The sequence below is a fragment of the Haliotis rubra genome, unplaced genomic scaffold, assembly GCF_003918875.1.
Source record: "Haliotis rubra isolate DU_JTF1 unplaced genomic scaffold, ASM391887v1 Scf120, whole genome shotgun sequence".
Lineage (NCBI taxonomy): Eukaryota > Metazoa > Mollusca > Gastropoda > Lepetellida > Haliotidae > Haliotis > Haliotis rubra.
In genome coordinates, this window is record NW_025765115.1 from 745,626 (window position 1) to 761,883 (window position 16,258).

The following is a 16,258-nucleotide window of genomic DNA, read 5'->3' on the forward strand; positions in this document are numbered from 1 at the left end:
AACGGCATCGACAGACTTGCAAGGATGCTAATGCTACTGTGGCTGTGCTGGGTTCCAATTACTATATGGAGTTGCTGTGTGAACCCACTAGGTTACAATGACCACATGTAGAGTCGAACACTGAATTCCTTATTTCTCGGTATTGGTGCATTTTTATTAATTCTTAACGACATTATTCAAGCACGTAAATGGTATCTTCATAATTGGTTTTGCTTACGTAGATTCCTGGGGTTAACGGTATACATTTTTTGTCTTTTCCACTCAGTTCCACTCATGTAATCCCTCTTCCCCATTTACTGGCCTCTCTTCAATCTCTACAAATAGCGATTTGCGTCCATTGCAATAACCCCAGATCACTGACTTCGATCGATCACTGCTGAATGTACACTGGTCTGTAAAGAGGAAGGGCGTTTGTTTTAGGACGAGCTAAATAAATGTTGTAAATGCCCAAACTGTACATGCCGTAAACGTGCAGATGAAGCTTAATATAGTGTACATATTCGTGTCATTATTCCACCTGTAATATGGAAAGGCATAGGAATGTTGCCAATGTTTTATCACCATGTTGACTGAAATGCCATGCCTATCGACAACAACACTTCGTGCAGACAAGAGCAATTTTACCCCACTCTTAACTCGTAGCTGCCAGCGTGTTCAGAGGCTACAGGAACAAGACAGATGTTAACTTTGCCAACCAAATTCGATTGGAGAGAGAGTGATGGTTTGAGGCGAGGTATTCGCGCCATGACGTGTCCATCTTCACAATGGTAATTCGCATTTCACCACGCCGTGAAGACCAATGGCTTGGGTGGTTGCAATGGCATTCCTCCTTCGGGTTTGTGAGAACCGCAGTGATGGCAATTGACCGAACGGAACCTGCCGCAAGCTTATCCATACAACACAATACGGTATGGCTGAAAGTGCACACAGCTGAATATGCATGTCTTAAAAAATTCCTAAGGATATGCGGGAAGAAGTCAAGTTTCCTTAAATTCAATACTGCAGGTCATGAGCTCAGAGACATACGCCCCAAGTATAAAACCTAAATATTGCAAATTCATGCAAACAGACAAGCCATTGACGCGCTAACTGCCGAATCAAGATTGTTCTTTTCATTTCCAAATGCGAGAAATATTCCGGAATGGGACTGGAGTACAGATTCAATTTTATTGACTGTTTGGTAAATAGGAACTTTCACACTGTGAGAAATAAGACATATTCAACAAGCGAGTACAAGAAAAAGTCAAGACGCTCCATTTCACGTCTACCACACTCCACTTGCGATAGTCTGGTGGATGTGTCTGTACGTTAAATCATCCGTATCAGAAATACTCCTTTTCCTGGGGCAGCTAAATCGCTTTTTCTGATTATAGACTGGTTTAAAGAGATGTTGTTGAGGTCTTCTCAGACTGGCAAAAGGTCCGTGGGTGACTCAATCTGCTGCCAAGGATATGGTGGGCAGTGATTGAACTGAAAATACCATGTTGACGACCTGGTGGTTCACATGTAGGCGGTAGCCTGATCAATGTGTTCTCCTGATTTCACCTGTAAAAACTGATGATATGAACCTCATGTTTGATATCAGTTTCATCTTCGTAACCTCTTCAAACACTTCTATCTATGACAAAGATGCCATCGTGTGTGCCACTACATAAATGTCCATATGGAGACAACAAAACACCAATGATTTCATGAGAAGTGAAAAATTGTATAGAACGTGACACTGAGCAATCTTGATATTTGCGAATTCTATGAGTTTCTTCTGAGCAATCTAGAAAACAGCTACATATATTATTTTGAATTGAATTATGGCCAAATATTTATGTTAGAAACATGTGTTTTATATGAAGTCTTATTTAGACAATAGTGTCGTACTATACTGGTTGGTCATGAACAGAATCACTGCCACATGCAAAACAGACTTAAATTTAAATTTCATTTCTTTTTCAATTTTACAGGCAGTCTTCAGTTTCAAATCTAATTATAAGCTAAACGTCTTCACTGTGGTGACGAAACGCATCTCCTTTTTAGACTACTACTCACATCGATGGCAATGTGGAGATATGGAATTCAATTATCATCAAAACTATCGATAGAATAAGGAGCTATGTTTCCCTTAAGCACCCTTGTTAACTCCAGGTTATCACTGTTCTCCATGCTGTACACATGTTGAAGGCTTGTAATGAGCAGCAGCGCTGCATGCAAGGATAAAATGCGCTTCATGGTCAGAACATGTGGAAACGATGATAGTAATGACAAAGCAAGCTCTATGATAGGGAGAAGCGCCTATTGCATGGACATTGCAACTCCTGTAGCTTGTTTTCGCTGCGCTTGTTTCCAGAAACATTTTTTTGTTTACAAGTTGATTACCTTTTGATATTTCGACGCAGGGTAGACAATTCTTAACAGAGAGTCATGTAACTGGGAGTAATGAGGACCAGCTTGAATTAATCTGTGGGAAATGAAATGTGTTTACCGCTCTAAACGGTACAAGTATGTGTGTGGTGTCGCATGTAGTTTATTGAGGAAATTGTAGGTCGTGCCAAAATCTCTACATTCTGCCTAACAAGACATACCGCTATGCATATTTGTCACGATTTCATAGAACACTTCTCTCATCGCTTGATTGCCTTTGTCTGCAATTGCCGTAACGAATGAATGGGAACACTGTGTTTGGATGCTTGTTCTCTAGTCTCTACCCTGGAATGGCATTCATCACTGTTACCCTCCTGCGTGTGATCTGTTTGCGGTATGTAGGCAGCACTCAGGCAAAACATTGCTCTATATTAAACTAACTGTTCAAACACCAACGAAGCGCCTAAGTTGTAAACGATATATACCCATGTAAAATGTTACATCAAGATAGAACTGTAACTGCTGTACCAGGGAACCTGTATCAAAATCTGTATTTGTACAATGTTATGATTCATGTTGTATCTCTATCATCAGGTTGTATGGAGGAAACTCCCCATGGCGGGGCCTCTTACCGTCGGCACGAAGACGTGGGTGAAGGATAAGCGAATTCACGTAGAACATATGCCTAACAGTGACCAGTGGAACCTTATAATAGAAAAGGCAAATGTTAATGACTCAGCCACTTATGAATGCCAGGTCAGCTTTAGGAGCAAAAAATTGCGTCAGCTTATAACGCTCACTGTAAAAGGTATGTTTAATCATGATTTATTTTACAAAGACACCTTTGGATAATTTTCATTTTTTTTGTTCTGTTTTCCCTTTCAGGAAATGTGATTATGTGGATGAATGGATTTTGTTTTACGCTGACATCAGCAATATTTCACCTTCATAACGTCAGCCCTCGTTGTTTCTGTCTTTCATGTTAATATTACCATCGATCCGTGGGCTGTAGGTTTGATTTAAATGCATGGAGCCGATAAGGGAACGTGTAAGGTTAAGATCGTCCAAAAGGAATATGCTTCCATATTTTGCAAAGTTGGTTCCAATTCGGTTTGATAACGGTATGTTATAATTATGCAGTATATATCACTCACTACAATTTAAAGTAACTACTAACAGAATATGTATCAATCTAATCATACGGACCATGTTTTTATTCAAAGCTATTCATTTACATCACAATGAGATCAAAAGCGTCGACACTTGTGCGTAAATAAGGGGGTTTCATATGTTGAGGTACCACTGGCCTGATCTGCGAAATGTAGCTTGATGCATCTTGTGATCTCTGATGGTCTGACGTGGGTCAGCTGACATTGTAGAAAAAGTCTACACAGGAGACTAGTGGTCCTCACATTTAAATTCAAACCAGTGCTGATTTAGCATTCCTCATGTCACATCCGTCGCAGTGGTGCTCAGCTTCAAAGCGACGGAAGATGGCGGCTTATGTGTTCCTATACCTTATAGATTTTCTACTTTTTTCACTTCATGCCTGCTCTAAATTAAATCCTTCAGATAAGTCTTCGATGGGCACATGGTTTTCATATAATCGTCAGTGTTCAGTTGATATTTTAGTCACACAGCCTTTGCAAAGCCATGTACTGAATATACGTCATAATACCAGATCAGAAATAGAACAACACTGCTCGGTGATTTACTCTGAATTGATTTTACTTGTGATTCCTATTTCAGACGATTCAAATAAAGACGCGCCAAGTAAGTAACCCATTTCTATATCAAACACCTATCGGTTGCATATAGAAAGCATATATACTTAAGTTAGTGATGGAATGATTTCAAAATATTAGGCATAAGCTGCAGTTGAGTTTTACACAATATTTCTATTATTCCACACGCTACGACCACAGCTTTAACACGTTCAGAAGCACCACGTCTTCCTCTGGAAATGCAATCACCAGTGCATGCAAGACTCACCACCACCAGCCCATGTATGCTCTAACCACTGACTTGTCAATGCTGATAATTAGAAGCATAATTCTATGTTGTTTGCAGATAAATGAGTGAGTTTAGTTTCACGTCGCACTCAGCAATATTCCAGCTATATGGCGGCGGTCTGTAAATAATCGAGTCTGGACCAGACAATCCAGTGATCAGCAGCATGGACATCGATCTCCGCAACTGGGATAGGACGACATGTGTTGCAGGTTAATGTTTACATAAACATCTGTGTGGTTTGTACATATGAACAACCATGATCCACAAGAAAGCCATATCAGTTTACGCAAAAACAATAATGTACATGCACACTATCTGTCTGAACCAGTTCAGAATGGCCTATTTTCATGAACTGGATATATTAATCTACAATCACTGATACATCTATCTTGGCCTTTAGAAGGAATTGATAGTAGCTCCGATTACATTTAATAATTCTCGAGTTGATGCAAATTGGTATAAAAGACAATAAGGTATACTTTAAGGTACAATTAGATATCAATAGGTAATAACATAAAACACGCATATTTAAATATAGCTGAGGGCTATTTTCTTATCGGTAGGTAAAAATGCATTTAGCAAAGGTCACTTAGATATTATTAACAACACCTTTACTTGATGAGCATGTTATTGATTTTGCTGCTGTTAGAAATGTTCTATATTTTAGTTTTCGTTGTTTGCGCATGGCCTATATCTATATATTTAATAAGTACTTAATAGTGACATATGTGTAAGTGCATGGTATTTCAATACACTTTTACTTCCTCTCCTGCAACAGGTTTCTAGGTATACTGTACATATGTATATAGTGTACATCTATATCACTTTGCATGGACGAACTTTCACACATGAGGGAGTACTCTTGTTTTTCTCGAAAATGAGTTATTTTCTTTTCACAAGACAACTGACGGTTGCATCATGAGATGCAAATGCATAATGTAGAAATTTAACAAATATTTGTTCAGCGAAAGAAACCGCGAATACAGCAAAGAAAAAGATATATTGGTCTAATTTTCTTTTGGCTAAATTCCTTCGCTGTGCATGAAATATGGCTTTGATCATGAACTGAAACAGTGTATTATTTATTTATGGAAGGAGATACTTGGTAAGTATATTCATATTTGACGACAGATGTTGTTTTGGGTATTGATCTGTTTCCACTTCTGTCGCCAGAGATTGGTAAGGGGAAATAACTCATTTCCGTAACCTCTGACATTACTTAAAGACACCAGAGAGTGTGGAATGGCTTTTTACGTCGTCTAGTGGCGGGCTTGATCTCTTCGTTGTGGTCGTGGCACCAGTCAGAAATCAATTTTGAAAGTCTAAATTATGATTTTGATATGCAGAGATCGTTTATTTTTCAGCTCTTTCCATTTCAGGGATTCAAATAAGTGGCGAAAGTTATCTTAAGAAAGGACAAACGTTGAAACTTACTTGTAACGCCAGCTTAATTGATGAATCCATGGACGGGTTATGTTGGTACAAAGATAATGACATCCTGACTACTCAAGGGGACAAACGGATACAAGTGTTAAGTTCTGTGATGCTCTCTAGAACCTCAAGTGGACATATGAGCAGTGTGTTAGAAATCACTGATACCACAGCCAGTGATAGTGGAAATTACGTGTGTAAATCGCCGGAAAATTCACAGATGGCGGGAGTCCGAGTGGAAGTATTGAATGGTAAGTGTTCATAAAAAATACTGACAAGTTAGATATTTATTCATATTTGAATATAGAGTCACGCCTTTCTCTTGGCTTCCTTAATACATTAAAATGAAGGATGAATTTTGTATGAAAATAACATTAAAACACTATTGTTGACAAGTTTAAACACGAATAAGCATGTAACAACATGACTTGCGGAATACCTCAACGGGTAAGGACATGTGCAACAGGACATCACAAACCTTTAAGTTCAAATCTCACAATGTTAAGAGCCGCCAAGAAAAAGTGAATATCCAATACACTATGAAAGCCATTTAACCAAAATAGTTATTGTTTCTTCACCTGAAGTAAGTATAGTTAATGGCTGTGAATACACCACAATAAATATGGATAAGAGTTCTGTTCTTAGGCCATTTGATTTAATGACATAATATTAAGTTTACGGTTTGTTTGCTTCATGTAAATGTGGTTCCTGTATTTTGTTTTGAGCATCAACAAGTTGTGAATCCCAAAAGTCCTCCTCTTACCCCATACCACCCACACACACATCCCAAAACACACACACACACACACACACACACACACACTTTCCAATACCATCGTTTCCGATATTTTCACGTTGCAAAGTCATCGGGTGTGACAACGTTCATTAGACCCTAGTGATTGGTCCATGTGATTCATTGAGGGTAGATCGTGCTTAGTAGTGTATTTAGACGAATCTTATGGGACTACTTATGTTCATTGACCAAAATGTGCCTCGATTACTTAATTAACATTCAACACTTCCTTGTGATATGTCAGTATATAATAATTTAAGTATTATGGTATTATACACATACAAGTAAAAACCTTCTGATATTGTTTAAATTGTGCTTTTGGTTCAAAGCCGAACTCGGAAATATCGCAGTACATGACGGCCGCTTGTTAGTTATCTGGTCTATGCAAGACAAAACAGGGAATGACATTGTTTGCAATCATCCACAACATCGGTGTACCATGACACGCTGTCAGCTAAGTCACTTTCCCTGACCACCCATTCCTCTTACGACCAGAAAAAGAGCAGTCAAATCTGACAGTGTGTGGAATTCGTACAAGAACATATAGGAGATAACGTACCATGTGTCTATACGTTATAAGTAACTCCGCAAAATTGGCAACACAATCCGAGTTAAATGTTACTACTGTTCATCATTTTTTCTTCACTTGAGTGAGCTACTCGCATAAATTGTGCGTACCGTCAAGCGTTATTTCATTAACTATGCCCATACAATATGTGCTTATGGTTCAGTGAGTGATAATTCTCACCATTCTGATTACATCAATTACTGACATAACGGAACACGTGTTGCTTATTATCTCAAAGTGGAAGGGTGTCAGCAGATATTGACATAGCATATTGTTATTAGATAATCAAACATTGAAGATTACCACCCATTGTAATAAATGCTTTGTGCTCCGGCACGAACTATCAATCGCCAAGGAATGCGTAATGTTGTATTAAGTGTCTCGGGTGTAAGAGCTTCAAACTGTTGTCTGGCATGACAGTCATGTGGCGAGACAAAACACTATTTCTTCCATACAACGTCAGGGGAATAACAGGTATCAACCATTTGTAATTATATTTGGAATTGGCGTGACCAAAATTACTTTCACCTTTGGGTAATACAGTTCAACCGAAACAGAGATGTGTGTAAAGATACACTTTACTCACTGCACCGTTGATATAAAATAAATGTTAGCGTTTGCGTTGAGACAACAGCTCCATGGTAGAGGGACATCTACATCCTTAATGCCTACCTTTAGAATATATTTAGAAAGTATAAGTAGTTTCATTATCTTCCGATTATAGTTTTCATAACACAGTTCACATGAAATATGCATACTAATGACTATAACATAGATCAATACAATATGCCGTTGTAAGCACTTCCACTATCAATCAAGAAATGATAGGCGCATTATCTTCAGCAAACTTAAGTGACAAATTGTCAGTTTAATAGTCATTATCAATTTGAACTACTCAGTGCATGGTGGTTTTATTTCCTCGTATGTAATTTCATTGCGGCTCCTGATTTATGTTTTTCGATCGTGGCTCATTAAGTCCCCGTGTTCTGGTTTTAAGAGAGAAATCGAAGTTCGAGTAAACTTCCGACAGAAGATTTTCTAATGAGGTTTAAACTTTAAATGATTACAAAGCTATTGGGTGAACTTCATGAGAAAGATCAAGGTCCCCACATGTAGCATTAAATTTGTTGCAAAGACCAAGGGCAGAGGGTTAATGCAGACTTTATAAACAGTTGTTTTTTACGTTTGCCAAACAAATCCCTTCAGCTACATTTTACATAAATCGTAATGCCATGATAACCTTTTTGTAGTTATGTATTTCCGTATCGTTGAGTAAGTCATGCTTAAGTTCAAAGTATATTTATTTTAAAGATTTACTTTCTGAATTCTATTTAGGGTAGGTTTAACATACATTTACGAGATACTTTACGTTTGCATTCGTTAAGCCTAAGGTTAAATGTAGAGACACATTCCATAGTATGATACGAACACTTCTTGTGTGTGCTGGGAAGAAAGTACCCCACTAATCAGGTTTTAAAAATTGTGTTTTGGTGTGTTGTTTATTGTTTTGTTCAAAAGAATATTGTGTTTACATCCACACGAACTACCGTCTCACCCCAATCAAGGTTTCTACCGGTCCATGAACTAATTACAGACACACGTGCATGTCTGCTAAACGCATTCGAAAGGAGTTTATGCATATATCCGTGGCATTCTGTCACTCACTTACTTTGATTTAAAGCGTGCCTGAGTATATCTGTACGTGATGGTAAACAGATAGACATGTGGGTATGAGTATTTATGGCGAGACAAATATTTTTCTTGACAAATGGGTTACAGACACAATCACACATGAATCTAACTCAGTGTGTGTTTACATGTGATAGTCTGTTGCATGAATTCAGTATATTACAGATATTACGAGTGCCAAGCAATGCTTTCTCGCAGAAAGAACAAGTGATCAGATTCATCCTGAAAGCGCCAAGAAGCACCAAAGCACATTTGTGACATTTTTAAAGGTTACATGATTACAATCGGTTTCATATTTTACCACAAGACGACCTTATTCAACATTGCAGTTATAAAGGTTGGAAGTATTTAAATTCTTAAAGCAGTAGTTTGCTTTGAAATGAATGACACTGAAAATACGCTGCATCGACATCTGCTAAATATCACCGTTTCCGTGTTGTCATTATGCTTTTTCTCTTTGGCAGGTTCCCAGAATATTAAGCGAGGTAAGATCCATTTTCTGCTGCCTTCAACTCTGTCTTCATTTTCTTTGATAAGTCTATCTCTGCTTGCAATCGATCTGATTTTGAAGCCATCTGAAGGATAATTGGCTTTAAAACATCCTCACCCATTCACTTTCACGTATGGACGTCTGTAATGTATTTCCTATATGTATTTGTGTATAGAAATAACATATAGGTGTTCGTTATGCTGAAATTGGCACTGGCCCTTTTAGTTATCATCATCTTCACCACAGCACAGCCAGAGCGACCGGATATTTGACACACCATTGCATTGCTAAATTGGCAATAAATAGCGCATTTACACCGGTTACCTTCTCCTAGTCTGTACTGGGAAACAGTGGAAAGGAAGGAACCATACATTATTCAAACCCATTGACAACTCAAGGTGGTATAGTGGCTTAGAACTGAACCTGAAATGTTTTTACAAGTATCATATTGAAATAGCCGGTGACAATGTATGTAATCTGTTACTATATTTGTTTAGATTCTTGTGAATACTGAATTCTTCGCCATTAAGATTGAACATCCTGGCATATTTGGAGAGAGAAACTGATTATTTTATGTTTCGCATTTCATCCCAGACATGCATGCATATTAGACTTCGTTCAAATGTTATAAACACCTATGATGCCACATTTTATTTTCCTCTGTGGCGTACCTACCGAACACTCTCTACCTGGGTTGTCACAAATGGGCTGCTACCCTTAAAAGAGTGAGTGAGTGAGTTTAGTTTTTGGCCGCACTCAGCAATAATCCAGCTATATGGCGAGAGACACACTCCAGTGATCAACAGCATGAGCATCGATCTACGCAACTGGGGTACGATGACCTTAAAAGAAGGGTATATAGTGTTCAGGTTATACTGTTTCGATGGCTGAATAAAAAGTGCTGACCAAGGATTTATGGGGCAAATATCTTCAAAACTGGCTACATCAATTGTGGTCAAACGGGTTCTTTTGTGTCTAACCTTAAACTTATATGTTCGTTTGAATCAACCACAATTACAACATATGTAGTCATCGGAAATAAGAAAAATGTCATGTGACATCATGACATGCTGCTTCATGTGTGTGAGTTTTTTAACATTACTAAAATACAGAAGTCCCATGCATGTAGACACATTTTCATTCTTCCTTGATCTTTGAAATTAACTGTTGGCTGTACATTCACAGTTCCACCCGATCCAGTGGAATCGATGGATATGAAAAGTTCTCCAAACAAGAAGAAACATGTAAGTGGGTGCTCACATCGTGTTCTCTCAGACAGTTACCTTCTCTCAACGACTTTAATCACTGCAATCCTTACACTTGTGAGGAAATAACCCGGGGATATTCGAAGCAAAGACGCTGTGATATGTGATCTCTTCTAGCATCATTTGACGTTAAATAGGACGGCAATTATTGGCGGTGTTTCCCAACAATGACGACTATCATGTTACTATTGGGGACGAGTTGGACGGTATTGCCAATATCATCTGGTGCTGTGCTATTTGTGCAAGGACGCAGTTGAGGAGGACGAGTGGGATTTCAAACAACTCGCCTATCATTGGGCCCAGACTTAGGATGGAAGACTTCTACATTTTCACATTACAAAGTGCTTCGTTCACATTCCAACACATGTCAGTATTATGTACACATCAGTCAACTCACGTCTATCGTTTAGTGGAGGATTCCGACATCGCCCTATACACCTGAAGGTATGTATTGGAATCGATTAATTTCACCATTGCTGAGCGACGTCGATTAAGCTCTTTTCTACTTTCACCAGAAGCAAAATATGGAATTTCACGTGTGAAATTTTATTGAGTGTCTCGTTACATCATGAATTCGAATTGCAAATCTTGCGTTATATTTGATAGTGTGACATATAATTGATTCGGTGATCACATGTGGTTAAATATGACACTTGGGTGTAGCACGGCTGGATTAGTTGCTTTCCAGCTGTGAACATGTGTGAATAGCAGTAAAGCTTACGATGAATACCTTCAACAAGAGATCTGGAGACTCCCCTGGCAAAGAACGAAGATAGTTGTCATACTCATTATTTTCTCTTTACGAGCTAGCCTCTCTCTGACCCATGGACGGCTGGACTATTTATGTACAAGGAACAAGCAGATAGGCATCATTGTGATGCGATTTATGATTCAATGGCTGGTCTCCCCTTCCCTGAATGAGATACGAGTTATGGTGTCTACTAAGATATAATTTTAAACATTTACTATATTTCGTTTTCAGTGAGCAGTGGAGTATTTACATGTCTCACGGAAGATACGAACGTGTTCATAAAAATTCCTTTCCTAACAATATCATAATATCGAAATAGGCCATCATGATAATGTCAGCAACTGGACGTAGCAATGTAACAATTTGTGAAATTGTGCTGAGACCCTGCCTGTCACATCACGGAAACATTTGTCAGCGATGTTTAGAGTAAATGGCAACATAATCATACAGGACCTACTGACCTTTATTAACACCTTTAGTGCAAGACGGACTATCAGAGGGACGTGCCCAGGAACAGTTGCATACACAATTAGAACTAAGGACTATTCGTACACATTACAACATTTACCTATATCTAACGGGTAGTACATGCGACTTGTGGGCCTTTCATCATGTACAAAGCATCATGGTACAGACGTATGGTCTTCGGGGAACTTTGGACATCCATGTACGCGTAATAAGCAAATGGGCTTAATGACGATAATTCAGGTAAATATACGCAGTGTGCAATACTTATGTGTATGATGTGTGGTCATATCCTGAAAATCTTCGCTATAGCGAGTTTGTGGGGTTAACGAAATGTACCCCACTACAGCAATGTGTAGATACCTCATAACATAGAGGTATATTCAGTCTGTGAAACGTATGGGGTGAAATATAACGTGCGTCCGAGGCGTTAAGCCTTAAAGGGTTAACAGACGCAAGTGATTTAGGTATTAATCCGAGGGTTGTGTATAGCAAGTTGTACTACAGTCTTTCACGGTAAGTAGATTTTGTACATTTCTTACACCTTGTCTTTGTAAATACAAATGTGAATAATCTGTGATATGTGGAACATGCGGGCTACTTCAGGTCTATTGTTTATAGTTTTTGTAGTTCATATATTGCAATGGATATTTTGTTTTCATTGGCCTGTGATTAATGTCATGTGCTAAGAAGAAGCATACACGAATTTGCAAATAACACTTAAGAATTGATAGTGCTAATTGTCTATTTTACAAACAACATAATCATGTTGTGAACTTACATGTGTGTTGGTCACACTTTGATAGTTGCATAACATCGTCTTTGAGGCGAGTATATGTTGCAATTTATGCTAAAATAGCCTCGCTTTCTTTGATTTTATGGACGGAAATAAGGGATTTATTGAAGTGATGAATTCTATTTTCTTTACTAAATATATAACAGCAAGGATGGGACATGCTGACAGTTCATAATGATATACATATTGGGACCCAAAGGGTCGCGTGCCATTATCTGGGCGCAGTCTGGTGCAGGATCCAGACCCACTCCTCCTGCAGAAGTTGACAGACATTACGACCACTGTCACCACACAGATGGTCAGTGGCTTTAGGGCAGGGAGTTTACTTGGCATATAACAGAAACAGCAGTTCACATGTATGCGAATCGGATCGACTAACCGAAGACGTTTTTTAACATTGATACGCGGAAAGAGTACAACCATGTTAAGTCAGTCTACCATAGCTGCAGGTGATTACTGATCCATCGCTTACGAACACGTCTGTCAAAAAGGTTCCGGTCATTTGTCGACAAGGAACATCCATTCATCAAGGAACATTGTACGATGTCATCTGTCCTTTATCATACTTGATAATGATCTGAATCTGTCCCATGCTCTTGGAAACATGTTACCTATGAATATTCCATTACCATGAAATCATGCAAAATGAATTGAGATCACGATAACCTCTCGGAGAGTGACTACATACCTCTTTCTACCCGTTACTCATGCCGTTTTTGCTCCGTTTTGTTTCGCATCGGTGATAGTAAGTGTACGCGTTGCTGCCACAAAACAACGGTTGCTTTTATCCTACAATTGCTCTGCGCTGGTGACAAAAGCATGACACTAAGAAATGTTTTGAGAACATTCGTCTGAGAATGTGACTACTATTTAATCTGTTTCTAAAAACTTCTAATGTGATCTCTTATTTCCGTCCGTTGCTGTATTTACAGTAAATACGTTTTTCACTCTGCCAAACAATGCGTTTTCGTTTTCGTCGAGGCATGTTGGGGAGGAAGAAACAGCCATGGGAATGGTACGTAAATATCGATCAATAATGCATCATCGGCCTCCGTAATAAGAACACATCCAGCAGTAGCCAAGTTCTAGGAATAGAACCTGTAACAGACCACTGTGTACATCACTCTGTTGTATTCTTTCCTACAGTCTTAAATCTACATCAGCAGTGACCTCACGACTGTGCAAATTGTGAGGATTTATGACTCTGTTGTAGGCAAAACAGGAAAATGGCACATGTCCAAATTGCTGTGTGTGTGTCAGAGCTACTTTTGAAAGCAAGCGAAACGCTTCTCCTTAGCACTGCTGGTGTGTTGTATGTTTTCTCATGATGCACATATGCAAAGCTTCTACGCTGTTGAAAGCCATAATGATTGGTGTTTCAAAAACATAAATGTATTGTTTTACATGGTTGCAAAGGCGATAATGAAATATTGATTTATCAAATATTACATTGTTGCGTTATCTGGAGACAGATACTTTTCATTTGATGTAAAAACATACTGTTATTACAAGGCAATTTAGCTGATATCTCACTGTTAAAATTTCAGTGTTGCATTGAAGGGTTTTATCATGCTAGAGCGTTGTAAACTACAAGCAAATAAATGGCTTTTGTTAGAATATCTGAGTAAGTCACCGTGTTAACTGTTTTTAGGTTCTTCAATTTAAGGCTTTTCTCCGTCCATATCATTTCAAAACAGTTCACCATCCAGTGTTGGTTAAAGAACTCATAATGAAAAGTCGTCATGCTTATAGTTGTCTTAATGTGTCGTCTCCTTTGACGTGAATTCTGATGCGGCCGTTACCAGATAGAGTCAGCACCTGTGAAAAATACCTGTTAGTCAACACGTCAAGCATATGTTGTTATTCGGTTGCATCAATGCGACACCATCTCAATTTGTCATTGACACAAAGTTGTAATTATTACTCTTGATAATTGCTGATTTTGTGTTCCATTGTATATTGTCTGTAGATATACATGAGTATGTAAATTGGGTATAACATCATTTAATCATCATTTTTCATATGTATATATCCATTATTGATGTATATAATCTGTAAATATTATGACATGCATTCATGTAAATTAAACTGAACATGATGAATAGACTTTGCTTCTTTTTTTTCAAGAAATACTTTGCACTCACATATGTTGACATGAAGAAGAGCGGTGGGGTAGCCTAATGGTTAAAACGCTCGCTCGTCACCCCGAAGGCCCGGGTTCGATTCCCCACATGAGCACAATGTGTGAAGCCCATTTCTGGTTCCACCGCCGTGATATTGGTGGAATATTGCTAAATGTGGCGTAAAACCAAACTCATTTACTGACATGATAAAATATATAAATGCCTTCTGGCATCGAAAGCGATGGGGTAGTCAAGTAGTCACATGTTGTTCATCACACTGATGGCCCAAATCCTCCGATGTGTCTTCCGTGGGAACAATTAATGCATTTTGCTAAAAATAGCACATAATCAAATTAAATCCTTTCGAGTACAAGTTGGCTCTTACGTGAATCTTGGTTTACTTGAATCAGATCTACCCAGAACATTTAAAGTATAATTTCTATATAATATTACCATTTCTCGTCCGTCACTTAGGGACCGTTCATAATTTATAGCTAGGGGGAATGATGATGATTTTTATAGACAAGCATGTACAATGTGAATTAACCCCCCCCCCTTAAAAAAATTTGATGTACAGCGTGTGTGCACCCCCCTGCATGCACCCCTTAAATCACCCCCCTACCCCAAGTCATAAATCATGAACGGTCGCTTAATTGTATGGTTTGTTGGTTTGTTTACAGGCCATCGTTGTAAGGCAGGAGTACTTTTCAGAGAAAACAAATTCTAGTTGCATAAGTTGTGTGAGTAGCGGTTGCTATCGGGAACTGTAGCCCGATCTTCATTTAGGTATCACCGTTATCTTACCTTTCTGCGCAGAGCATCTGTTTCGACAGAAAATCGAGTTATTTTCTGGCCTTGACATTTTACATTTCAATACTGAACATAACATAACGACCTTCCACTCAGCAAATACCCCGTTTATCATTAGAAATGCATATTTTAACTTATCTGAATACATGTTTTTGAAATTTGATCTTCACTGATCACACAGAACATTTTCAGCATTTTCCAACCATAAAGTTTTGGGTGTCGTCCCATGGGAGACTAATTTCGAAATACAGTTTTGAAACTTCCCATGTGACATTGGAAACTTACAAAGTTGAGCCTAAAATCAGTTTACGTAATTCTTTGAATTCAAGCCAATATAGAACATCACACTTTTTGAGGATTATTACATGTGTCACGTGGAATGTTGTCGATGAGTGAAAAAGCATTTTACATGTAATGATATCATATATCTAGGTTACACGACGAGTATGATTTTATGTAAAGTGTTTTACGGCAATCTCAGCTATGGCATCGATTTGATCTTTGCAAATTAAACATCACATTTTGTCTTGTGAATTCCTTTTAATCAATTTTATACACATACATGTGTTTGATTATCAGGGTGTACTTGTGTGAGCCGTGTGTGTACAAGCCGTGGAGACTTCGCACTTGATATACGCAATCCGGGCCACACCTGTTAAAGGTTTGGGTTGGATCGGTTGTTGTTTAACGCCGCGCTCAGCAGGATTCC

General features: G+C 38.5%; 1 protein-coding gene across 1 annotated transcript in view; it reads left to right on the plus strand.

The window, feature by feature from the left end:
* LOC124263306 overlaps positions 1–14,704 on the plus strand; it is a 63,257-nt gene extending 48,553 nt beyond the window's left edge. Inside the window, exons 3-8 of the mRNA XM_046697894.1 lie at positions 2,950–3,163; positions 4,105–4,128; positions 5,748–6,050; positions 9,314–9,334; positions 10,525–11,048; positions 11,587–14,704. Coding sequence (XP_046553850.1) covers positions 2,950–3,163; positions 4,105–4,128; positions 5,748–6,050; positions 9,314–9,334; positions 10,525–10,673 — 711 coding nt within the window. The 3' untranslated portion in view covers positions 10,674–11,048; positions 11,587–14,704. The remainder of the gene's footprint in view (positions 1–2,949; positions 3,164–4,104; positions 4,129–5,747; positions 6,051–9,313; positions 9,335–10,524; positions 11,049–11,586) is intronic.
* Positions 14,705–16,258: the final 1,554 nt, after the last annotated feature.